The sequence below is a fragment of the Eleutherodactylus coqui genome, chromosome 10, assembly GCF_035609145.1.
Source record: "Eleutherodactylus coqui strain aEleCoq1 chromosome 10, aEleCoq1.hap1, whole genome shotgun sequence".
Taxonomy (NCBI): Eukaryota; Metazoa; Chordata; class Amphibia; order Anura; family Eleutherodactylidae; genus Eleutherodactylus; species Eleutherodactylus coqui.
The window spans coordinates 42,371,863-42,398,308 of record NC_089846.1 but is presented as its reverse complement, the minus strand read 5'-3'; the positions used below and the strand labels follow the sequence as shown (position 1 = coordinate 42,398,308).

The window sequence follows — 26,446 nt, the reverse complement described above, 5'->3', positions numbered from 1 at the left end:
GACATAAAGACAAGTATAGTACTCACTACATAGAGTCACAGGAGTTAAAGTTGGTCTGTTTTATGTTTTTTTTCTCTCTGTTCTTTAAAAATGATCTAGAAGATCTTCACTAAGGACACACAGGTAGAAGAGAAGATGTCGCTAGACAGCAAGTCTGTGAAGAAGCTCTACTTTGCATTTGTTCGGATAAGTTCAGTGCAATTAGGACTGTCTTTCTTCATTACCTTCACGCTATTAGCCCCGAGTTACGGCGTCGACAGCAGCGATGAACCAGGTAAATGTTAAAATACGATTAAATACCGAAAAATATTTGTGACACTTTCAGAACATTAAACCTTATTTGTCTATTCCTAATTTGCAAGTATTCATTAATTTTCGGTGTTTCCTTGTAAGAGATCGCAATGTCAAAGTTGTAAGAGAATATTATATGTGGCATTCTTATATGCTACAACCATCCATTAATGGAGTCGTCCCAGAGTAGATCTTTAACAAATGGTAGATGGATATAAAGATTGATCAGTGGTGATCCATCAGCTGGGATCCTAAGAATTGATCAACAGTTCATCGAAACACAGCATTGGAGCATGAGATTGCAACTGATTTTGCGTGCTACAGTTCATAAAATCATCTACATTCACTCAGTAACATATGAGGTTTTATAGGTGAATTATCATATCTATAGAGTTACATACATAGTAATACTTCAATATAATCTCTTGGATAATCATTAACAGTACCATGCAGCTGAGGACTACTGCACCTTAATGGAAAATGCCTCTTAAGTCCTCAAGAACTTTGAAAAGTTTTATGCTCAGAGTTTTCACGATTCTGCATTATAGCCTGGGGTGTAGCTGTATGGTGTCTCCGTGAGGCACGGTAAAAATGTGGTTCCACACAAGTATCTAAATGTCACAAGCACATATGGGGTATATAATTAAAGTTACATACCCTTGGACTTGAAAGTAGAGTCACCGGATGGCATAACCGATTTTATAGCTTTTTTCATCATTCTCTATTTTAGGGGTTTCTTTATATGATTCAATGGATAATAAAAGTTCTAGACACTTAATCCAGTGTGTATATAAAATAGCTAAAAAGCGTTGTCATTAAGTCTCAAAATAAAGGGTTAACTGAACTAAGAATAATATGGATTCTATATGTAGTTAATCATTTTCTCTCAGTTTCTTGGCTAGTCATAAATAGGTTTGTAGTTCCCTATTCTCATAATTACATTTTTTTGTAATGAAGCTAATTTTAGTGAGAATGATGCTGGCATGCTAGAAGCATACATAATTTAGTACCGCATAGAAGGAAGGGTGGTTTTGTATATAAAACATGGCTTTAGAGAAAATAATAATTTGAATTCTGAGGATCGCTTCTGGACCCCATGGATATTATTCAAATCCTGTGACCCTTTTCACAGCATTTTCTTTTATCCCCTGCCTAGACCTTCTTACAATTTTATTTTCCACCCCCATCACTGCTTTTTTTTTCTTCCCCCCTAATTTTATTCTTTTCCTCTTTCCCTTTGTTCCTATCCTGTTCGACTCTGTAACCCCCCTTTCTGTTGCTTAATTATACATTTAATTACTTTTTTTAGCCCGAACCTCTAAACCAGAATGTGTTTTTTTTTCTTTTAAAGGAACCAATAATTTAATTATTGAATGTTTCCTCCTTGATTGGGTCACCTTTTATCTTACAGCCTTTGTATTCAGACTCTCCCGTATTTACTTTTATGTTTACATCAATTTGTTCCTAGTTCTCTTTCAAGCATCTTTGTTGTTTTATACCATTTACAAGTTTATTTGTACTTTTTGCTAAATTTCAGTAAAATAGATTACAAATAGAGATGAGCGAACGTACTCGGATAGGCACTACTCGTCCGAGTAATGTGCCTTATCCGAGTACCGCTGTACTCGTGCTGCAAGATTCGGGACGCGCTGCGGAGCTGCAAGGGAGAGCGGGGAGGAACGGAGGGGAGATCTTTCTCTCCTTCTCTCCCGGCCGCTCTGCCCCGCTCCCCGCTGCGACTCACCTGTCATCAGCGGAGCGCCCCGAATCTTTCAGCACGAACACAGCGGTACTCGGATAAGGCACATTACTCGGACGAGTAGTGCCTATCCGAGTACGTTCGCTCATCTCTAATTACAAATAATTCTAGATTTGCTAATGCACAAATTAGTAATGCCTTCGCTATTAATATTTATGTAATCAGTGGAGATACTACTAAAAATGTCTATTAAACGAGATCTTGTGTAATGATTCCTATATCGGGTCCAGTTTTCCTTTCACCTGTATAAGATCCATACTAAAAAATGGCTTACTGTTATAATTGACGAAAAGATTGCCCTAAATCACAATATACTGTGTTTCCTCAAAAATAAGACAGTGTCTTATATTAATTTTTGTTCAAAAAGGTTTAACTTTTTTACATGTATAGCTGTCTGGACACTATTTAAATTGACTTTTTAAATTAACTGTTAGCAGGGCTTAATTTTGGAGTAGGGCTTATATTTCAAGCATCCTCAAAAAGCCTGAAAAATCATTTTGCATCCTCAAAAATTCTGGAAAATCATACTATGTCTTATTTTCAGGGAAACAGGGTAGGAATAATAACACTGGTCAAGGAGTTCGTTTTACAAGAATTTGAAATGGTAGTATTTCACCTCGTGAATTCAAATATGTTGATAGAATTTTTACATCAGGCAGGTTTTTTTGTGACATTCATTTCAGTTTTTATAAAATTAAAATTTATGTAAGTCAACATTATGTGAAATACAGTTTACCCAGGAAGTTTTTTGTTTTTGATGATTGATTGGAAATATTTTGCTTGGGTAAAGTTAGTGATACTGATGAGAACTGGGTCCCACATATATGTTATTTATCATGTGTTAGGCTTCTTACTAGTTGGAAATACATTTTTTTTCATCATATGCCATTTGCCATTCCCATGATTTGGAGGGTACCGAAGGACCATTTAACAGACTGCTGTTTCTGCTTAACTAACATTAAAGATCACATCAAATTATGCCAATTTGCACTCTGCAATGAGGTCTGTCTTACATAGTGAAGAATATCCTGCACCAAAGTGTCCAGATTTTGTGACTGTGACAGCTCTGACTCTGACCCAGCTCACACTGAAGAGGAAGCATACAGCAATTTTAGAAGTGATCCTATATTTGAAGTAAGTTTTTAATCACAACCTCAGATCTTATCTCAAGAAGATCTAATTGATCTTATCCGGGATTTAAATGTGTCTAAACAATAATCAAAACTTCTAAGTTATAGACTCAAAGGATGGAATCTACTCCGGAAACGTACAAATATGCAGATATTGTAGCCGCAAGAGGGATTTCAAAACAGGATTTTTCTGAAGAAAGAGGTGTAGTCTTATGTGATAATGTTTGTTGTCTTTTGGAGGCCCTTGGAAATCAACATCGTGCGGATGAGTGACAAATGCTTATAGAGTCATCAAAAGTTAGTTTGAAGTCTGTGCATTTCCATAATGGTAACCATTTCCCGTCAATACCTATAGTGCATGATGCTTATATAAGAGAGACATAGGGAAATATGAAACTGTTAGAAAAATCCAGTATGAAAAATGTAACTGGAATATCTGTGGAGATTTGAAGGTCATTGCTTTATTGCTTGGAATGCAACTTGGGTATATTAAATTCTGCTGTTTCTTATGTGACTGGGACAGCAGGGACAGGAAGTCTCAGTATATTCGAAAACAATGTGTGCATCTCTTATTCCTTGACAAAAAAAATGTGTCAAATGTACCTTTAGTGAAGAAGTGTATTTGCCTCCACTGAATATAAAACTGAGTGTTAGATATGGGGTTACCACTGGGGGCGCCAGGGTCCGTTTGGTGCGGGGTGCTTTTCCAGGTGCTGTGGGGGCCTAGTCTAGCAGTTTTGTCCAGGGTTCTGGTGGGCAGTCACAGCGGCTGGCGTCGCGTCCTGCGACGAGCGCGGGCGCGTCTGCCCGCTGGTCGGGCACGCCACTGTTGGGAGGTGGCTTGATAATTCCCTCCATGTGTCATGTGACTTTGCCCCACCCCTCTGGGCTGTTAGTTCTGTATATAGACCTGGCTGGCCCAGACACTGGTGCCAGTGTTTGGTTTTGACCTAGTCTGCCTGCACATGCAATATATCTGACCTGACTTCTTTGTGTTTATGACCTCGGCTGTGTATGTGACTCTGACTCTGTTTTTCTCTCCTGTACTGCGCACGTGTTTTCCCGGTTTGACCTTGCTTGTTCTTGACTACGCTCTGGTTTGTTTGCTGTTGTGCCCTGTCAGCTACTCGGTGCTCACCTGCGGTCTCCCTGTTCCTCTTTCCTTGGGGTCCCTGTCCTTAGAGCAGCGCAGGGACTGTTGCCCAGTTGTCGCCCTGGGGCTTAGCCCAGGGGGCAAGTAGGTAGGGACACGGGAGAGGGCTGGCGTAGGGATTCCCTAACCATCTGTCCCCGCCAGTCCTTAACAATAGGACTGATGAAATAATTTGTAAAAGCAATTGATAAAAATCCTGCAGCATTTATGCATTAAAAACTTTCTAGGTAAACTCTATTTCACATAACGTTGACTTACATAAGTACTAACTTTATAAAACTTGAAATATGTGTCACAAAAAAACCTGCCTGATGGAAAAATTCTAACAAATTTGAATTTGAGGTGAAATACTACTAGAATCAGCATTTAATATTCTTGTGAAAGGAAATAAAAATGGTTTTGTAGGCCAGTGTAATAAAGGGGTTGTCCAGTTGTAAACTATTGATGGCCTATCAGTAGGATAGGCCATCAATAATAGACCAACGGGGGTCTACCACTCGGGACTCCCACCGATCAGCTATTTGCCAGGTCAGTGTGCTCATACAATGAGCTGATTTCTACAGGAAGCAGACAGCTTCGTTCTCACTGCAGTGGCCAGGGTTAGTATTACAGGCCAAGTCCCCATTCACTTCAACACAAGCTGGGCCTGTAATAACAAGGCTGGTCTATTATTGATGGACTATCCTACTGAGAGGTCATCAATCGTTTACAACTGGACAACCCGTTTAAGTACAAGTTTATTGTAATTGCAGATATGAAAGAAATACTGTAGAGGTTTAATTTCATGGGGCCTTGTGTTCAGCCATATTTTATGTTTGTCTCCATCCAGAGACACTGATCGCAAACCTATTTGTATATAACTGTTTATCCAAAGAAATCTGTGGACTTATACTGTACTTCTGTGTGTCTTCAATTCCTTACAGAGGTGAACAGCATGTTTTCACAACGATTCACTTAAAATCTATAAGAAAAAGAAAATGTGGCATGTTCTATTAGATATCATAGTATGGAGGAAACTCACCAACCTAGGCGAGAAATATATAAAAGTACCTTAATTTAGGGTATTGTAGGATGAAATGGTGATATATGGGATAGTGGGCAAAATTGCTATTATTTATTGTTTATTATGTCCCTTTCCAGATGAATGTAACTCGTAACATATAGGTATTGGCAGTGTTGTGTTGTTGAATGCTTCACATTTCTAGTATGTAGGCTGTAAGATATTTTGCCTTTGTGGTTGTCTCCTATTTTTATCAGATATTTATTGTGTGGTTAAGTTTTATATATTCAACTTAATAATAGATTTTATGCTTTTCATACACTTTCAGAGCTCAGTCACACGAGCGCATTGCCGGTCATGTGTTCTTTCTTCCGGCGGTGCGGAGAGTCGTCCGCACCTGCAGTGCGGCCGTCTTATACCGCAGGAACATGGGTGCATCGGCGCCCGGATCACCCGTGTGATTGAGCCCTCAGGGGCATACCCAGAAAAGGCTGGGTCCCATAGTGAAATTTTGAATGGGGTCCTCTTCCAGTGTGAAAATTTCCCAGTCCTTTGTAGAAGTTCCTGTAAAGGCACAGTTTCCCGCAGGTTGCACTTAATTAAGAAAAAAAAATTGAATGCTAAGTGTGTCTTTATTCTTATAGGTTTAGGAATATTGTAACAAACATTTAAGTACTGACATGTTACCCCACACCAGACGCCTAAATTACCCTAAATTATATTGCATTACAGACTGAGCCACTAAACCGATAGTATTGCAACCACGGAACAACTGGGGCACACAGATGGCTGGGGCACAGTATATTTAGAAGAGGGAGCCAGATCTACAGTAATATTGAATTTTACCCTGCTGCATACATTATAGTATTTGGCACCCAGGAAATCTGGCACTGCTGCAATAATGTACGTCACAAGTACAGTCAGTTATTGGCTGTGTGATGTGTAACAATTTTTTGGGTGGCTGGAAAAATGTGGTGGGGGTGTTATAAATGTTGTTCACCATGCTGGATGACGGTTCTATAGTATGGGTCATTACAAATGTGGGAATAGCAATTTTATGTAGTTTTTTTTTCTGTTTTCCCAATAATACAGCATCTTTGTAGTGCAACGTATTAAGCCTACCTGTCAGTAACATCCTCACAGGCAACCTAATTAAACCCTGCCTCTGGCTTGATTGAAATCGGCCCTTTGCACGGGAATATTTCCTTGGTGCTACCAGTGTAATCTCATGTTCTACCATGTTCATAGGTTAATAGGGATATGCCTGAAGTAGACATTTAAGGAACAACAGGAGAGGATGTAGGTAGATACCAGTTTTACACCGTTGCTTAGTGTGCCATTATATTCAGTGATCACAGGTGACATGTGGGATCATTCACTTTACCTTTTCTTCTCCTACTGGCTCAGACCACCATGACTGAACTTCTCCCACTCAAAACTTCTCTCTGCAGAATTTAACAAACAGACATCTTTGGTACCTTGCTTTTCCAGAACCCTCTACAATATCCAAACCTCTACACAATCTCCTTATCTAGTAATGCCCTTACCGTACCACACAGTAACTGCTGACTTTAGTGCCCTTTTACATAGTAAAAGTGCCCCCTTTTATGCCCCCACACAGTAATAAGGCCTCATTTTTATGCTCTCATCAATAATAATGTTTCTCCTTACGCTCCCACACAGTAATAATGCTCTCTTTTGCCCCTTTTAGTAATAACGCTTTATGATTTGTGCCTCCATCAGTAATAATATACCACCCTCATCAGCTTTGTACTTTAGAGGCCCAACTAAACTGCCCTAATTATTAACCGCCATTGGTTATTAATATTGTCACACTACACAAAGTCTATGTGTGGCTCCTGCCATAGACTGAAAGCACATTTAGAATTCAATTTTGTATTGTATAGTATGTTTTATACTTTGGTAATAATATGTAACAAGAACAACAGTATTAACATCAGCAACAACTAGAATAACATTAATTTGCGAAAACAATGTGGTGCGGTAGTAATTTGAATTGTGTACATACACTATTTACTCGTATTGTAATTATGTAGCAGAAATCTCACACTTGTTTGTTCGGTGATACAGAGCTGGATTGTACAGTGAGCCTTTATAGGGTCTTAACTTGTTTATGGAAAGAGCAGACTGACCTGAACAACAACTATACATTTGATTACTGGTAAGTAAAATTGATTAGAAAAAAACATCCAACCAGTCCGTTTTTTTCTGTTTCTGGGAAAGCTGATAACGAAAGGCCCATTTACACATAAGGACTATCTTTCAAACGATTGAAAGATTGCCATTTTTCGCAATAGTTTTGCATAAAGTGCCTACAGGAGCTGTTTGCGGAGCACAGCATGTGGCCTGAGCTCTGCACACAGCTCCATTGTTCTCGCAGGGGCTGTTGGCAGAATACAATGTAATCTCCGATTCCCGTGCAGAACATAGCATGCGGTCCCTGTTATCTCTCTCCGGCTGAACAATGGATTTTAAGCTCACCTTAAACTCATCATTCAGTCGAAGAGTGAACGATGGCAGCGTTAAAACGCAACGATTGCTCATATGCCATAGTTTGAACTAAACATGACTCTCAAACATTTCTAAATTGATTTCTAAAGCCAACGGAACTTTAGTCAACGTGATACATTTAGGAATACTTGCTTTAGTTGGTCCTTAAAATGTTAAAAAAAACCTTGTTCCCGTAATCCCATATAATCCCCTTTAACCCTTTGCAATCCAATTTTGGATTCAGAGGTTCCTAGGGGGCTTTCTCTTTCTGGCATTATACAATGGCACCATCTGCTGGCTTGAGCCGGTACTGCTCTATGGGACATGCTGGAGAGGCCCCCTGACAACAGAGTGACTGGCAATATACAGTAAGAATACCCTGCCGGACGTCTTCTGACATCGGAGCTGTACAGCGTTTAATCAGAATGTCTTCAGACGTCAGACAGTGGATTGGAAAGGGTTAAATGACTTAAAATGGACCATTGGTGACTCACTACCCACAACTATTCATATGAGACCTTTGAATAAATTGGCTTTTAGAAATACTGTAAGAGTAAAAAAAAACTAAGTTCACTATTTATGTCGTATACATTTTAGGTATGGTGACTCCTCATCCGCTCACTGTCCGCAATACCTGGTTGCCAACCATAAACCTATTGGCTGTCGGATTGCACTATCCAATACCTTCATAAGCTGCACTGTGAAGCTGAGTACCGCTAACCAGAGAAGTCCAATTATAAGAAAGTTGGGCCGGTTGCAAGACTTGGGTAATAATAAAATGTGTATATATAAAACTGACCTCATTAGTAGTCAGTTATAAGCAAATAACCATAACTTTGAATGAAGCATTTAATTACTTGACTTGTATCATGCTTTGCAGTAAAGATGGATCCTCCTTCATATCTTCATGTGGAAAACACCAGCAGTTTGGAGTTACTTCTGACATGGAATCAAACCTATGGCTCTTTCCCAGAACACTGTATGACTTATCAAGTGCAGTATCAGCATATGGCCAGCAACATGTGGACGGTAATAGGAGCTCAGACACAATACATACAAGATTCCAAACTTGCTTCTGTTTCTAAACATACTAATACAGGGTGCAGTCAAAGAGACGGACCCAGTGCTATAACTCAACACTGGTGTCCTGTATTGAAATAACGATAGCGTACTTGAAGAGGAAGGCATGGATGCCCTACACGATGGTATGGTCAATGGGCCCCAGAACATGGATTTCAATTTTGTGTTGTGGCGCCTGTAAGAGAGATAGAGTAAAACCCAATTAGAAAGTTGAAGAGTAGCATGTGAGCAGGACTGGTTTTAGAAAAAGTGTTGCCATGGGCAAAATTAGTACTTGGCCCCAAATACTAAAATACTGCATTAACAACACAGTCCTATTCAAGATATTGAGGAGGTGGCATGCAGAGTGCTACAACACTGAAGTCTGCTTTCACACAGGATGGAATATTGTGGAGTATTCAATACCAAAACCTACACTGCTAACGTGCAGATTTTGATGCCGAATTGAAAATATTCTGTCTTGTGTGAAAGCACCCTAGTACTTCCAGGGGTGTTGGTAGGAGTTTACAGAAAAAATATTAAGGTACATTACTACTGTGTTTCCCAGAAAATAAGGCCTGCCCCCAAAATAAGCCCTAACCTGATTTTTCAGGATTTTCAGGGAGGCCTAAAATAGAAGCCCTACTCGAAAATAAGCCCTAGCGCGATTATTTTTTTTTTAAAGAAATACATTACCTAGCAGGCTCGGTCCAGGAGGTCCCTTCCGCTGCTCTCCAGTACTCGGCCGCTCAAAGAACATCACTTCCTCGTTACAGGATTTAGAAACCCCACCTCCAGGAAACAATCGCTGTGACTGTTTCTTTGAGCACTGCATTGATTGGCTGAGAAGCAGCTCAACCAATTCATAAATCCTGCCTCCAAAATGCAATGGCAACGAGCTAATCAATACAACACTCAAAGAACCAATCACAGCCATCGTATTGGTTCATCGAGCTATCGCGTTGTGGAGGCGAGTATTATTATTAGGAAATAGGGTGCACAGGGGTATGGAAGAGAGGAAAAAGCAGCTTGAGGAACTGAATGCAAACCTAAAGGGTTAAAGCCCCTATATGTGCCTAGCAGAAACATCACCCAGCACCCCTAGCAAACAGCTGATTTTGAATTATCTCGAATGGGAGAATCGCGACCAGCTAGACATCTCACCCTTAGGAATTTAAGGGTTCTACTATGTAAGCCTTTCATGGCAACTGAGCCCTATAGCAGGTATATTATATATAGCAGGGCTATGAGGTGGGCACATTACACACTGAGCCCACTGAGGGATCTCAAACAGACAGTTCAGGAGCCTCCTGCAGTTACAGGAAGAAGGCAGCATATTGTCTGTCATTTGTAAGTTCTCATCAGTGTTGAGGGAGGGCCCTGCAATTGCCACTCTTATTGCTGCACCACTGCTCAGGGAGTCTGCCGCAATCTGTCTGAAAAGTTAAACATTGACAGTTTAAAAAAGAAAGTTGATTTTCCATGTCCAGTTACAGACAGGGAATACATCAATTCCAAATTCTGAAACTACAACATACTTAATTTTAGGGAGAAAACGTATTCCAGTACATGTAATATTCTCCAGATATAAGCTTTCTGTAGCCATGACATTTGTATTACTCAGGTAATAAAGCCCCTCAACCATTCCTGCTCACAGCCATTAGAAGACAATGCTCACTGAACAGATAGTGTTGTTCACTTTTTGTTAGAAACAGCTCCAATTGTGTTTTAAAGGTCAAGGATGCTTCTAGAACTTCATTCACCTTGCCAAGTTATGACCCCCGACAGATATATACATTTCAAGTGAGAAGCCAAATAAATAGAAATTGTGGCAACTCCAAATTTTGGAGTGACTGGAGTCAAGCAGTTACCTGGGGAAGGAACATCACAGTTACTGGTAAGTGAAGGAGGTGCTAATGGTAAGCATTTCTCTTTTTATTAGCCTATGTAGGCCAATAGTACCTAACATATTCTTGTGTATATTCTATTGCATCTTAAAGGGGTTGTACAGTTGTAAACTTTTGATAGCCTATCCTTAGGGTAGGCCATCAATAGTGGATTCATGGCCTACCCTAAGGATAGGCTATCTGCCACCCGGAATCCCCACAAATCAGCTATTTGCTGGGCTAGTGCTGCGATACTAAGTTTATATTGATTTTTTTTTTAGTTTTTTACTACTTTGGCACAATAAAAACATTTTTTAAGTGAAAAGAATCGAACCTGCTTTGCCGCATTCGAAAACCCAGAGTTGTATTTTTTATTGGTACCATTTTGAGTTACATATGACTTTTGGACTGCTTTTTATTGCATTTTTTTAGGGAAGCATACAAAAAGAAAAAAAAGCAGTTCTGGCATTACTTTTAAATTTATCTTTATGGCGTTTACCATGCAAGATAAATATAATATTTTTATTGTCTGGGTCATTACAAATGTGGTAATATCTATTGTAATGGTTGTTTTGGTTTTTTTTTCTTGTATTTTAACCAGGTTTTTGAGAACGTGTGTTTTTTTTTCTAATTTTAAAACTAGATTTTTTTTTCTTTAAATTAAGCTTTATTGAACTTTTTTTTTTGCACTATTTTTTAGTCCTTGATGGAGACTTGAAGATGTGATCATTTGATCACTAGAATAGTACACTGCATTACTTATGTGGTGCATTCTATTAAACCTTTGACAACAGCCTATTAGATTCTTTAGGAGATGGGGCCTAATAGGCCGAGTAACATGGCAGACATGGTGGCCTTTGTCTGTCATGAGAATCCATTGGCACCTTATGATCGCACTGTGGGGTGCTGATGAGTGACAGCCCCCTCCCCCTGTCTTTCTGTTTATATACAGTAGTTGCTATTGATTGTGGCATGTAATGGGTTAAACTGACAGGTTTCTCCTTTCCTGACTGTTAGAGCAGAAGCCTGGCTATCAGTAGTTAGCTAAGCCACCACCTTAAAAAGATGCATGTACAGGTTTAAAGCCCATTAATGACCAACGTAAAAAGGCATATTGGTGGTCACTAAGAGGTTAAATTCCAGAATCTTGTAATTCTTTTACATGCATACAAGTCCGATAACTTGACCTATTTCAGGTTCAGAGCTGTCAGTGATGGAGCTTGTTTGGCCTATTACGTATACATGTAGCTTGGCTCAATAAGACCGTGTCTCTCTCGCCCGAAAATAAGAAGCATCTTGCATTGTTTTCTTAGAGAAATTTGGCTCTCATATTCAGAGATTTATAACCAATAGTGTTAAATCAGTCTAACCAACAGAAAAATTTGAGGTCAACCAGTTACATTTATTTGGAGGTCTGCCTGTAGAGCACCCTGAGGTGGGTGATATAATATACATTAACCCTTTGCAATCCAATTTTGGATTCAGGGTTTCCTAGGGGGCTTTCTCTTTCTGCCATTACACAATGGTGCCATCTGCTGGCTAGACCCAGTACTGCAGTATGTGACATACTGGAGAGGCCCCCAACAACAGAGCAGCCAGTAACATACAGTAAGAATACCCTTCCGGACGTCTTCCAACATTGGAAGCTGTACAGCCTTCAATCAGAATGTCTTTAGATGTCCGACAGTAGATTGGAAAGGGTTAATACAGTCAATGAAAACTCCACTGCTGAAGTTAAAAGTTAGAATCTTAAAGGAGACTAAGGCTGGCTTCACACGAGCGTGTTTTTGCGCGTACATAGGCACGTACAAAGGTGCGCACCCATGTACGTGCAAAAAACACGCGTGAATGCAGGCCCGTGCATTGTTTTCAATGGAGCCGCGGCTGCTGCCGGCGGCTCGGTGAAAACAATGGTCTGCCGCACCCCTGCATTTTTTTTTCAGGGAAGGGCTTATATGTAAAGCCCTTCCCTGAAAAAGAAAAATTTTAGTGTAAAAAAAAATATATATACTTACCTGTCGACCGCTGCTGTGTCCCCCGCGAGGATGAAGAACACATCTGCCGGATGCGGTAGATGTTTCCTTCATCCCCGCTAGTTAAAAGAATTCCCTGCTGCTACATCTGCCACATCTGTGATAGGTGCAGCAGAGGAATTCTTCAATTCTCTACCGCAGCTGTCACACATCTCAGCTGCGGTAAAGGATTCTGCTGCTGCCAATTGATTTCAGGGAAGGGCTTTAAATATAAGCCCTTCTCTGAAAATCAAGTAAAAGTGGTTAAAAAAAACCCCAAAAATTGATACCTTGCTTCAGCTGCCAGGGCTCAGCTGCCTCTTCTCCTGCTGTCCCCTGCATTGTGGTGCTGGTCTATCAGCAGGAAAAGAGCTGAATGTGATTGGCTGAGGTGCTCAGCCAACCCAGGCAGCTCCCGCCGAATGAATGACGGGTGAGAGCTGCCTGTGATTGGCTGAGTGTAAAAAAAAAAAATATATATAGTTACCTGTCGACCGCTGCTGTGTCCCCCGCGGGGATGAAGAGCACATCTGCCGGATTCAGCAGATGTTTTCTTCATCCCCGCTAGTTAAACGAATTCCCTGCTGCTACATCTGCCACATCTGTGATAGGTGCAGCAGAGGAATTCTTCAATTCTCTACCGCAGCTGTCACACATCTCAGCTGTGGTAAAGGATTCTGCTGCCGCCAATTGATTTCAGGGAAGGGCTTTAAATATAAGCCCTTCTCTGAAAATCAAGTAAAAGTGGTTAAAAAAACCAAAAAAATTGATACCTTGCTTCAGCTGCCAGGGCTCAGCTGCATCTTCTCCTGCTGTTCCCTGCACTGTGGTGCTGGTCTATCAGCAGGCGGGGATTTAAAATCCCCGCCTGCTAAAAGAGCTGAATGTGATTGGCTGAGGTGCTCAGCCAACCCAGGCAGCTCCCGCCGAATGAATAACGGGTGAGAGCTGCCTGTGATTGGCTGAGCACCCCAGCCAATCACAATCAACTCTATCAGCAGGTGGGAATTTTAAATCCCCGACTGCTGATAGATCAGCAGCACAGTGCAGGGGGCAGCAGGAGAAGTGGCTGAGCCCCGGCAACTAAGGCAAGGTGAGTATCTTTTTTTTTTTTTTTTTTTTAAACTTCTTTATTTGATTTTCAGGGAAGGGCTTATATTTAAAGCCCTTCCCTGAAATCAATTGCCAGCAGCAGAATCCTTTACCGCAGCTGACATGTGTGACAGCTGCGGTAGAGAATCGAAGAATTCCTCTGCTGCATCTGTCACAGATGGGGCAGATGTAGCAGCAGGGAATTCTTTTAACTAGCAGGATTGAAGGAAACATCTGCCACATGCGACAGATGTGTTCTTCATCCCCGTGGGGGTCACGGCAGCGACGGACAGGTAAGTATATTTTAAATTTTTCTTACATTAAAATTTTTCTTTTTCAGGGAAGGGCTTATATGTAAAGCCCTTCCCTGAAAAAGAATGCAGGGGTGCCGGCAGACCATTGTTTTCAATGGAGCCGCCGGCAGCAGCCGCGGCTCCATTGAAAATAATGCGTGCATTCCCTATGGTGCACTCATGTCCTATCTTTGCAGGCACACGCCTGTAAAGCACGGACATGTGAACACATCATAGGGAATTCATTGTTGCAAATAGAAGTGTGTTTTTGTGCGTGCGTATGCATGCACAAAAACACGCTCATGTGAAGCAACCCTAAAAGTGTGACATATGTAAAAAGATACCTCAATATTACTGTTGCATGTGCTGCTGGGATCTGTAGTTCTAAGCTTCCTAGCAGCACAGACCTCACAGGGTTAATTGATTGAGCTGGCTGGGTGTGGTACTTCCTGCTAGCCAATCTCCTGAGTCTGTGCTCACATATAAACCCAGCTCCTGGTCAGTCTCTGTATGGTATTCAGGGTGAGCAGTCATGAATCCTTGTCTGTTGAAGTTTGCTGTGTGACCTGCTATCTGTTTTTGTTGCAGCTTGCTGTGTGATCTGTGCCTTGCGGTTTATGTCCATTTATTTTGTGTCAGTTTGGTCTGCTGAGTTTGTTTGCTATGTCTGCGCAAGGTTGGTCCCTAGGGCCCTCTAGTAGATGTGTCTTGCTAGTGTAGGAACTGCAAGATACGAGGGGCCTTGCCGGGGCTTGCAGCTTAAGTTCATTGGCCAATGTACGAACTAACACCTCGCATTTATATTCAGCTTCTCATCTGCTATTAATATTTGCATTGTGGCTGCTGTATGCTGTGTATTCTGGCACTGTGTGTCCTGTGGTTCAGTCCTTGTTATGTGGCATGTGAATGCATCCTGTTCTGGTGCGTGGCTCCTAGAATCAGCTAAGGCCTAGATCTGAAGACCGCTGGGCTGCCCTTATTGAGGCAATGTCCCCGCTTAGGTAGGGCCATGCCATTCCTCCCCTGTAGCACAAGGTCAGTTTGCCAGGATGAAACCCGTGAACTCATCCAGTCCTCCTTGGTCACGATCGTGTGGGCTCCGTGCTTAGTTTGCCCACACGATCGTAACATAATGCCCCTCCACTTACAAAAGCTAAAGGGTGGATCCAAATACAGGCAGATCACTAGGAGATCCCTGTAGCCCCGGCCCCTCTCTGTCCTTGCTATGGGGGATTCCTTCAGGATCTTCCCCCATTGATTTCAATGGGGCCGGCGCTGTTGCCACCAGTCCCATTACAAACAATGGGCAATATCGCCAAAAGAAAGAACATGCTGCGATTTGTTTTCTGTATAGCATCGCAACGCAGTGCTATGTAGGAAAACTTCGCTAATGTGAATGAAGCCATTCAAAAGAATGGGTTTCATATTTGTGCGAGATTTGTGTCTCGCCACGCGCAAATCTCACACAATTTTCTTGCCAGTGTGAAGGAGCCCTTACAGATTCAATATACGCTCATGTGAGAACACTTTTAATTTACAGATTCACCTAAGGGGATTATTTCCTTCGGGCAAACCATATTCACCTAATTGGTCTTCTTAGATGACCGCAATCCTCTCTTCTCAATGTCAAAGCAGCCCAAGAGTGCTAATTTCTCAAGTTGAGATGGGCCATATATGTAATACATAAACAAATTGGTCCTCTAGAGGGTAAGCTTCTCTTTTTGTGCCTTTTGTATCTTTTCAGATGAGCAACCATCAACATTTATGAAACCATTTGTTATCCTTGTTGTCACATTTCTGTTGCTGGTAGTTGTCATACTTGTAATTAGGACAGATAGGTAAGTGCATGAGAATATCTGCGCAAAGCATTTCCATCATGTTTCTACACCAACATAGAAGGGGGTTCTTTACTGTAAGAGCAGTGAGAGTATGGAATTCTCTGCCTGAGGATGTAGTGATGGGGAACTCACTAAAAGAGTTCAGGAGGGGCCTAGAAACCTTTCTTGTGTATGGCCCCCTGCACACGGTGGGATTTCTTGCAGGGTTTCCGCCCGTGCCCGTTGCCATAGGATTGCATCTAAGCACGCAATCCTATGCACTCAGCCTCGATTTGTCCATGTGAAAACACACGTGGAAAACAAATTGCGGCATGTTCTATTTCTGTGCGGTTCTCACAGAGGCTCACACAGAAATGTCAGTAGAGACCCGCCGGCTCCACGCTGTGCAAGCAACGGCTGGGCGGCAGCTGGCACATCACAGAGAAGAGGAGACACCGGGAGCGGGTGAGCTACAGGTCTCTGCAGGGGCACAGGTTCGCATCCCGTTGTGAGAATCCTCGCAGCGGAATCCAACCCGGTCGTCCGCAGGCGCCCTATGAGGCATAGCTTGATGGGTGGGTTGGGGGGGCAAGCAGGGCATATGCCCCAGGCGTAACTAGAAGAGAAGGCAAGGGGACAGCCGTCACACATTCTTTCTTCACTACGCTAGTCAGTAAAATCCTAAAGAATACCCAATTCAATAATTTCCCTGTTCTTCTTTGACATCCTACAGCCTACATAATGAGGTGTCACAGATCGATGCCGTGCCGTTCCTCCTCACCATCTAAATAGCTGCTGGCAGCAGCTCAGCCTCAGCGCTCCTGACAAGGTAGGAGCCGCTGGACCCCAAGTCAACACGGTGAGGAGAGCCGAGAGCGCCTGTTACCGAAGATGAACAGTGAGCCGAGCAAGGTGATTGCTGCAGAAAGCAGTTTTGTAAGCTGGAAGCAAATCACTTACCTCAGCTCCCTGCTTAACTTCATTGACAGGCACTCTGGGCTTTCCGCACTCCTTTCTGTGTGGGCTGGGGCTGGTGCCTTGTCAGGAGTGCTGTGCTATTGGAGGACATGCTGGTGGAGTGCTGCTCTTCTGCTAGTATCTGAATTCATGAATGGGTGGGAGTGAGAGCTGCCTCTGATTGGCTCAGCGCTGAGCCAATCGGGGCAGCTCTCACTCACACCCACTCACACCCACTGCAGGCCGGCCGCGCTGAACTCCGTCTGCTGGGACAAGGTGAGTATATAGATTTTTTTTATTTTTACACATTTCTGGATGAATTGCAGGGAAGGGCTTATATATTTAAGCCCTTCCCGACAATTCATCCCGCGATCGCCCGCAGCGCATTGCTTTCAATGCGCTGGACAGCTCTGGCCCCTTTCTATTGAAACGCGGCTAGGAGCAGTTTTTTCGGGCGATTTTTTTTTTTTTTTTGGCCCCGGTCACGCGATTTGCGGATGCGCATCCGTCATGCGATCCGCAAATCGCGGCAAAAAACACCCGTGTGACTAAGGCCTCAGTGTAATATTACAAGTCACACTTATGAGATTACTGGAGGAGGGTTGTTGATCCAGGGATTTATTCTGCCTGCCAGATTTGGATTCAAGAAGGATTTTTTGCCTTCCTCTGGATCAACATTGTAGGATAATAAGATAAGATGGATGGATGTTATGTTTATTTTCAGCCTTACAGACTATATTAAATGTTGCTATCATTTAAAGTCAATTGATTATATTGTTATTAAATGGGTTGTTCAGTTGGAAACTATTGATGACCTATTATTAGGATAGGCCATTATCAGTAGATTGGAGCGGGTCTGCCACCTGGAAACCCTGCTCATCAGCTATTTATCAAGCTAGTGTGCTCATGCACTGAGCTAATTTCTGCAGGCAGCAGACAGCTCCATTCTTACTGCAGTGGTCAGCCTTGGTATTAGACCTATTCACTTGATTTGGAACTCAGCCTTTAATACCAAGACTGGCCACTGCAGAGAAACTTGAGTTGTCTGCTTCCTGCAGAAATCAGCTTAGTGCATGAGTGCACTAGCTTGGCGGACAGCTGGTCAGCAGGGATCACTGGTGGCTGACTCCCAACAATCTACTATTGAAGACTTATCCTGCAAATAGACCATCAATTCTTCAGAACTGGGCAACCTCTTTAACACCGAGTCTAGCTTTACTTGGCTTGGTTGACTTTATTTTCCATCTTTGTGTTGGACTGTGCATTCCTAAGTATTTTGTTATCCATAGGGTTTGGGTCATTCTTGTTCCTCAAATTCCAAATCCTGGAAAAAAGTTTGAAGAACTTTTTACTGTTCACGGTAACAACTTCCAGGTAAGCAAATTTTTGTTGTATTCAGGTTCGCTGTGTATTATAATAGATCACAAGAAAGTGTCAATTGTTAGAATAAAGATTTTTATCTGATCTTTACTATTGGTAAGCATGTCATAGAATTAAATCATGACCTGTTTTTTTAACTTTCTTTAGTTCCTCCAGCTGTGGATTGTAGGTCACTACTAGAGGTTCACGATTGTTTCCTTCCTTTTCTGTGTATTGGAGTAGTTCATTTCTGGGTATCCTGGTGGCTCTGGTGATTTGGTCATCAGTTGAGGTGGGATGGTAGCCCTGATTCAAAAAAGTCCTTTTAAGATAGTATAGATATTCCTTTCTGTCTGTTGGGTTGGAGCAGATCTGGTTGTATCTGATGACCTGGCTGTAAACGATGGACTTTTTGATGTATTTAGGGTGGAAGCTGTCCCATCTGAGGTATGTCGGCCGATCAATCGGTTTCCGATATAGGGATGTCTGTATTGAGTTGTTTGAAATTTTTATGGTGGTGTCCAAAAAGTTGATTTAGGTATATGAGTAGCTTAATGTCAGGTGGGTTGGAGTGCATTGAATCCCTCATGGAATTTTATTAGTTCTTTTTCGGAGTTGGTGCAGCTGATTAGGATGTCATACATGTAGCGGAAGTAGGCCAGTGGTTTGCTGGGGCAGTAGGCCAGAAAGTCACTCTCCAGTTTTGCCATGAAAAGATTGACATATTGCGGTGGCATTTTACTGCCCATGGCGGTTCCGGTGAGTTGCAGGAATATCTCTTTGCCAAAGGAGGAATAATTGTGTGTTAGGATAGATCTCGTGAGTTCTAACACAGATTCAGAGGCAACCCCATTCGCCTCAAGGTGTGCCTGGCAGGCGGTCAGTCCATCTTCATGTGGGATGTTGGAATATAAGGATTCCACATCCATGGTGGCCAGGATGGTGCCATGGCTCTTGGAATGCGGCAACACAAATACAAATCTTTAAAAAAAAGGGGGGGTTTTTTGTATACAAAATAGCAAAACTTAAAAACTTTATAAATTGCCGGAATCGCACTGACCCAGACAATAATGTTATCCTATTATTTACTTTGTACACTGAGCACCATAAAAATGAAATCTAAAAAAAAAGGCAGAATTTCTCTTTTTCCCCAATCCCCCTAAAAAAAACCCCCATACAATACATTATATTTACCTATAAATGCTTCTATTAAAAAAAGGGGTTATATTGATAAATTACCACACTTGTTAAGAACATAATATTGGTCTAGTACAAAAAGACATGATGTGGCATCCAGTCTAATCCATCAAACGTCACTTAATCGTGCAAAGTGAAAAGTGTCGCATAGTATTTACCTCTGGCTTGTGCTTGGCACAATGATGAACTGTCTTGTAGACACGCAACGCAAAATACGACTTGTATCTACAGGCTTCTACTTTGCAGGACTATTTATATTGTCCAGTTTATTATATTCTTGTCTCGCACCTTCTTTCACAAGAATAACTACCTACTGAATTAATTGGATGTACACTGCCTAGTGAAGTCATTATACTGCAATAGGATGAATGTCTAATATCTCCTTTATTCATACGCCGGAATCATGAAAGAGTTTAACATTATTTATCCCCTCCAGCTCTTTGTTTAATCTCGTTTGAAAGGATCAATCATGGATATCGCTTTGATTCAGTCTTCAGATTCTGCCTCATTTATTTCATATGTCAATCATATAGATATGTCACATGTCTGTTTATCAAAAACAATATCAACCTCTTTTGGGAAAAGTAGGTCTGGCTGGCAAAAAAGGATGTGATATTTGAATTCAGCACATAGAAATCTGCAAAGATCAAATATTATCATGCGGTCAGCAAATTTGATGTAGCGCAGTGAAATGTTGAACTTTTCAATCTAAATTTTTGTTTTCTGTTATGACTTTTTTCTTATTTTTGCATCAAAGCGGTGGGGGTTTTTTGTGTGTGTGTTGGAAGGGGGGCAGATAGGACTTTATATACTTGAGATTTGGGGCATGTGTACATTGACTTTCTAGGAACCTTTTGTGTGTGTATATATATATATATATATATATAAGTTCTTTTATGCTTTCTGTAATGTTGTTCTTCCCTGCCTTAAAACAATCTTATATATAGGTTGTTATCATTATAGGGATATCAAATACTGTATATAGGTGATTTTTTTAATGGCTGTTATCAAATAGGGCATGCTTGCGGTAAAAAAGAAAATTAGGCTTTCAATTACCATGGTAGCTTGTTGTTGTTTATTCGTTCAGTCACTTTCGACTTTTCGTGACCTCATGGACCAGCCCACGCCGGAGCTTCTTGTCGGCTGTCACCACCCCCAGCTCCACCAAGGTCCAGTCCGTCACCTGGAGGATATCATCCATCCATCTTGCCCTTGGTTGGCCCTCTTCTTTTTGCCTTCCACTTTCCCCAACATCAGCATCTTCTCCAAGGTATCCTGTCTTCTCATTATGCGGCCACAGTACTTCAGTTTTGCCTTTAATATCCTTCCCTCCAGTGAGCAGTCTGGCTTTATTTCCTGGAGTATGGACTGGTTTGATCTTCTTGTGGTCCAAGGCACTCTCAGCATTTTCCTCCAACACCACAGTTCAAAAGTGTCTATTTTCCTTCGCTCAGCCGTCCTTATGGTCCAGCTCTCACATCCATAGGTTACTATGGGGAATACCATTGCTTTAACTATGCGGACCTTCGTTGTCAGTGTGATGTCTCTGCTCTTAACTATTTTATTGAGATTGGTCATTGCTCTCCTCCCAAGAAGTAAACGTCTTCTGATTTCCTGGCTGCAGTCCACGTTTGCAGTAATCTTTGCGCCTAGAAATATCAAGTCTGTCACTGCCTTCATGTTTTCTCCCTCTACTTGCCAGTTGTCAATTAATTTGGTTGCCATAATCTTGTTTTTTTTATGTTTAACTGCAACCCAGCTTTTGCACTTTCTTCTTTCACCTTGGTAATAAGGCTCCTCAGCTCCTCCTCACTTTCAGCCAAAGTTGTACCATCTGCATATCCAAGATTTTTAATGATTCTTCCAGTGATTTGAATTTCAGCTTTGGATTCGTCAGGCCCCGCTCGTCGCATGATGTGTTCTGCATACAAGTTGAATAGGTCGGGTGAGAGTATACACCCCTGCTGTACTCCTTTCCCAATCTTAAATCAATCTGTTGCTCCACGGTCTGTTCTTACCGTTGCTACTTGGTCGTTATACAGGTTCCTCAGGAGGCATACAAGGTGACTTGGTATCCCCATACCACCAAGAACTTGCCACAGTTTATTATGATCCACACAGTCAAAGGCTTTAGAATAATCAATAAAACTGAAATAGATGATTTTCTGAAATCCCCTGCCTGCCTCCATTATCCAGCAGATATTGACAACTTGGTCTCTAGTTCCTCTGCCTTTTCTGAACCCTGCTTGTACATTTGGCAACTCTCGCCCCAACTCTAGCTGGAGTCTACCTTGCAGGATCTTGAGCATTACTTTACTGGCATGTGAGATAAGGCCCACTGTGCGATAGTTGGAGCATTCTTTAGTGTTTCCCTTTTTTGGTATGGGGATATAAACTGATTTTTTCCAATCTGATAACCATTCTTGTGTTTTCCATATTCGCTGGCATATGGCATGCATTACCTTGACAGTATCATCTTTCAAGATTTTAAACTGTTCAACTGGGATACCGCTGTCTCCTGCTGTCTTGTTATTAGCAATGCTTCTTAAGGCTCATTCATCCTCACTCCTCAGGATGTCTGGTTCTAAGTCCCTCACCACACCGTCATAGCTATCCTCGATATTATTATCCTTCCTATATAGATCTTCCGTATATTCTCGCCACCTTCTTTTGATCTCTTTCACTTCTGTTAGATCCTTGCTTTGTTTTTGATCATGCACATTTTTGCCTGAAATTTACCTCCTATGTTTCTAATTTTTTGGAAGGCGTCTTTTGTCCTTCCTATTCTATTGTCTTCTTCCACTTCCATGCATTGCTTGTTTAGAAATAGTTCTTTGGCTATTTCCAGTGTTTCAGCAGACAACCATCTTGCCTTCTTGGTTTTCTTTTTCTTTGGGACCTTCTTTGTTGCCGCTACCATGGTAGCTTAGAGTGCTCATTGCGACCCGGCCCCTAAGCCAGGAGGGCTCAGAGGGCCTGCTCGCCACACGTTGACTGACCGTAGAATTACTTTCACTAGGCACTCTGCATGGAGCGGGCGGCATCTCCTGCACACTAGCGCCTCCTCCCGGACCTCCGTGGAGGAGAACAAGACAGGAGAGGAGACCGAGCGATTACCAGAGGGGAGGAGTCTGAGTGGAGGTTCAGGAGGAGAAGCTCCCCACAGTGCACAGAAGACCTAGAGAAAGTCAGTCAGCAGGCAGACCAAGGGCTTTACATGGTGCCCCCCCCCCCCCCCGGCTTTTGCTGTCACATCCTCAGCCAGTGCAGGTGAATGGATGTAGAGCTGCAGCAACCTGACAAAGTGTAAGGGCGGACTTACATGTGTCTGTCTCAGTAGCGGAGGAGTATCAGGTAGGGGCATCCTGTGTCAGAAGGGGAAAGGAGAGACAGCTATGGAGCGACATGGGGGTGAACCATGCTAGGGCATCCTGTGTGATGAGAGAGAGACATGAGCCCACTTACACAGGTGCCGATTGTGTTCAAAGCGCCGCAGTAATCGCGGTATAACGCTTCCATTGTTTACAATGAAGCCTCACAGACATGCACTTGATTCCGAACCCTGTTTGCTCTATTTTGCCGATTTAGCACACCTCATCAATGATGGCGTGCGCTAAAACCTGGTAAGGACCGAAAACGAAAGGAAAATCGTGGCAAAACACCACAATCGAAATCGCAGTGTTTTGCCGAGCGCCTGTGTGGGAGTGGCCTAAAGCCACCATCAGTAAAACACTGCATTCTATCGTGATTTCGAGCGGTGTTTAAGAACACATTGTACAGCGCTACATGGCATTTTTTATGCACCCCATTATTATAATGGGCGATCAGGTGTGTTAAAGAGTGCTTAAACACATAAAAATAGAGCAGATAGCATTGGTGAAGGCTTTGACGCAGGTTTTTATGTGTATCCGCAGCAGATTTCACCCTTTCAATTTTCTTTTGTGGTTTTGATGCGAAATTTTGTGCGTATTGTCCGTTGAAAACTAGCTGTTTTCCCACTACTTGGGCACAGATCCAAAGACCAGTTTCACACAGGCGATAACACAGAATTATGAAGCCCATGCTTTTCAATGGTTTCCTTCACATTTGCGATGTTTTCACTCATGCAATGTTTTTATAGCATACACACTGCGACAAAAATGACATGATAACTTTATTCTGTAGGTCAGTACGATTACTACGATACCAAACTTATATATTTTTTTTCTGCTGCTATCTTCTGCCAGCCATTAATTTTAATTTCTTAGTTGATATAGTTGTACGACGGCTCGTTTTTTTTGTTTCCTTTTTTTTGGGGGGGGGGGGGGGGGGGTTGCAGGACGTCCTGTAGTTTCTATTGCTACTATTATAGAGTTCATATGACTTTATTTTATGACTTTTTATAAAAAAAAAATTTTTCTTGAAGTCTGGGTGACTAAAAAAAAGCGCTATTTTGACATTGTGTAATTTTTCTGATTATATTCACCTTGCAGAATAAATGCATTACTTTAATCGGACTTTTGTTTTTTCATTTTTATTATATAGAAAGTTTAAATTTTTTTTTTTTAAAGTCGTGAACGTGAACTTGTGATCATTTGATCACTCATACAGTATAGTGCAATACCACAGTATTACATTATACTGTGTTCTAACAAGCATGCCGTAGTGGGCAATTAGCCATGACAGCTCTGAGAGCCTTCAGAAGGTCTCAAGCTGCCATGGCAACCAAACGGCACTTCACAATCTCATCACAGGAAAGCCTTTCAGGACTTCTGAGCAACTATAAGGGTATTTAAATGCCACTGTCAGAATTGACAGAGGCTTTTAAAGGGTTAACAACAATGATCAGTGTGAGTGCTGATTGCAGCTGTTTTGCACAGCTGTTAGCAGCCAGCACCTGCCTTCTATAGAGCAGGATTCGCTTTTGATCCAGCTCCAAACAAACCCAGCCCTTCCAGGACATAACGCTTGCATACCTTTGGGTGTGAAGAAGTTAAAGGAGTATTTCGATCTTTGACACAGCCAGGATAAGCATAAATATCTGATCTGTACCTATCTGAATAATGGAGTTTTTCCAACCTCAATCCGCTGAGGTGGCCACTGAATCCAGCCAGAGAATAACTGGAGAGATCGCCACGCTTGTGTGTGGCCCACTCCAGCAACTTTTATGGAAGGTATCCAAGTAATGGTGCTCTGTGGTTTTCCATGACTTTCTATTCACCACTATGGAAGAGCCCAGCACATTCGTGGCCACCTTTCCATTCTGTACATGGAAGTGGTGTCCAACCACCACCTTACTAGGTAGGAAAGGAGTCGAGGACCCCATTCTGAAGATAGTTGCTGGTCCCAGAAGATGCTGATCTATCATTGACAGTCCAGACATCCTCCTTGATCTTTCACTCTCACACAGATACCAATCTAACTATTGATACTCATCCAGACAACCATACAGCCACTCTATTACTCACTCACCTAACCTGAGCTCTTGCTCAGTCACAACCATGACATACTATGTGGGCTGAACATAGTAAATACAAAGACCAGTACTAGTTGTACCTCAAATGCTATGTGAATAAGGTTGTAGAAATTCAAAATATGTAATAATTCTTCATATTGAGTTTCATAATATTTTTCTTAAAGGAATGGCTTGGTATATCCAAAGAAGCTGTTGAGAACCTGAAGACCAATTATTCTGAGCCACTTTGCATTGTCACTGAAGACCCTGACTATCCTGAGTCAGATGGGAAGAATCCTACAAACAACTTGGTTACGAAGTGAGCCCTACTTAGGCACAGAGCTACCTGCACAACCCTAGGTGTAATGGCCAATGACCCTTATTGTGCAGTGTTTTCCAGAATATTGGAAGTTGCTGGCCTGCTGTAGTTTATTTAGTGGAGTGTTAGAAGAGGATTTTGATCATTCAGTATTGTGACCTGTTACTTCACAGCAGTGACTTAAGCTGAAAGGGGATGACTAATGATGCAATCTGAACATTAGAGTCAATGAAACAATTGCTTACTGTGTATATATTCTGGAGGTACAAAAAATACCATATTAGGAAACCATATTATAAGTCCCATATTAGACTTTCTTTAGGGTATTGTCAAACCAGAAACCCCCTAACTGTCACATTAAATTAGAAAAACCCTCCCAAAATGTTACTTTTATCGCAGATTTTTGCCTATGAGACCCTATTTTTTCAGAACAAGGTCTAGTTCAATGTTGGGTACATATAATGTATTAAATAACTTTACAAATAACATTACAGTTTTGCATGAACAGGAGTTTTGGCTTTAAAATGATGGCAAATTCCATTGTGTACCATTTGCCCCTATGAAAGGGCCTTGATACAAATCTTTCTCTGCAGACTGCTTGACCCATTCCATGCTCTGCCCTCAGACATGAAAGCAGTAAATTAAGTATTCCCGACCCCACTTCAAACAGCTGTAGCTCTGGTTGTATGAGTACTACCAATATGTTTTTGGTGTCATTTTAAAGTGAAGACTCTTGTTCATGCAAAACTGTAGTGCGGAGTTCCGCACAGCTGACTACCGATTTTGATGCGGAATGGAACACTGATTTAAGCCATTTTCACTCTGTATCAAAATCTGCAGCTAGCCCTGTGGAGTTTGGTGTGGAATTTAGCATGACTTGCTGCACAGAATGCAGGAAATTCCACCCATGGGAAAGGGCCTTTAATGTGCCCACATTATGAACATATAAAAGTGGCCTAAAACCTTATGCACACAGTCGTATTATAACTTTTTTTTGTACAGAGCTGCTATTCAAGTGCATAGATTGCAAGCTCCTGTGATCAGGACCCTCACTCATATTATTTGAAATGCTGATTAGTTTGTTACTCTGTAATGTCTTTTTTTGTACATTTTCCCTCTGCTTTCTAAAGTGTTGCATAATATATTAATGCCATATAAATAAAGATTATTATTGTTA

The 26,446-nt window shown here is 41.8% G+C and overlaps 1 protein-coding gene across 2 annotated transcripts; it reads left to right on the top strand.

The window, feature by feature from the left end:
- Nucleotides 1-26,446, top strand: IL2RG (interleukin 2 receptor subunit gamma). Of its 2 annotated transcripts, XM_066580892.1 has the most exons (8): nucleotides 1-274; nucleotides 7,425-7,515; nucleotides 8,442-8,611; nucleotides 8,725-8,873; nucleotides 10,638-10,800; nucleotides 15,931-16,024; nucleotides 18,250-18,334; nucleotides 25,136-26,446. In XM_066580892.1, exons 1-8 carry the CDS (start codon nucleotides 136-138, stop codon nucleotides 25,271-25,273), a joined length of 1,029 nt encoding a protein of 342 aa, XP_066436989.1. In that variant the 5' UTR covers nucleotides 1-135; the 3' UTR covers nucleotides 25,274-26,446. The 2 variants fall into 2 exon arrangements, with proteins under 2 accessions (XP_066436989.1, XP_066436990.1); XM_066580893.1 differs by lacking the exon at nucleotides 15,931-16,024.

What these genes read in the sequence shown, in the direction of transcription:
- IL2RG (XM_066580892.1), top strand. Translation starts at nt 136, where the DNA reads ATGTCGCTAGACAGCAAGTCTGTGAAGAAGCTCTACTTTGCATTTGTT. An exon ending in AAGGAACATCACAGTTACTG is followed by an intron (nt 10,801 to 15,930) that starts GTAAGTGAAGGA and finishes GTATCTTTTCAG; the next exon opens with ATGAGCAACCATCAACATTT. An exon ending in TTCACGGTAACAACTTCCAG is followed by an intron (nt 18,335 to 25,135) that starts GTAAGCAAATTT and finishes TTTTTCTTAAAG; the next exon opens with GAATGGCTTGGTATATCCAA.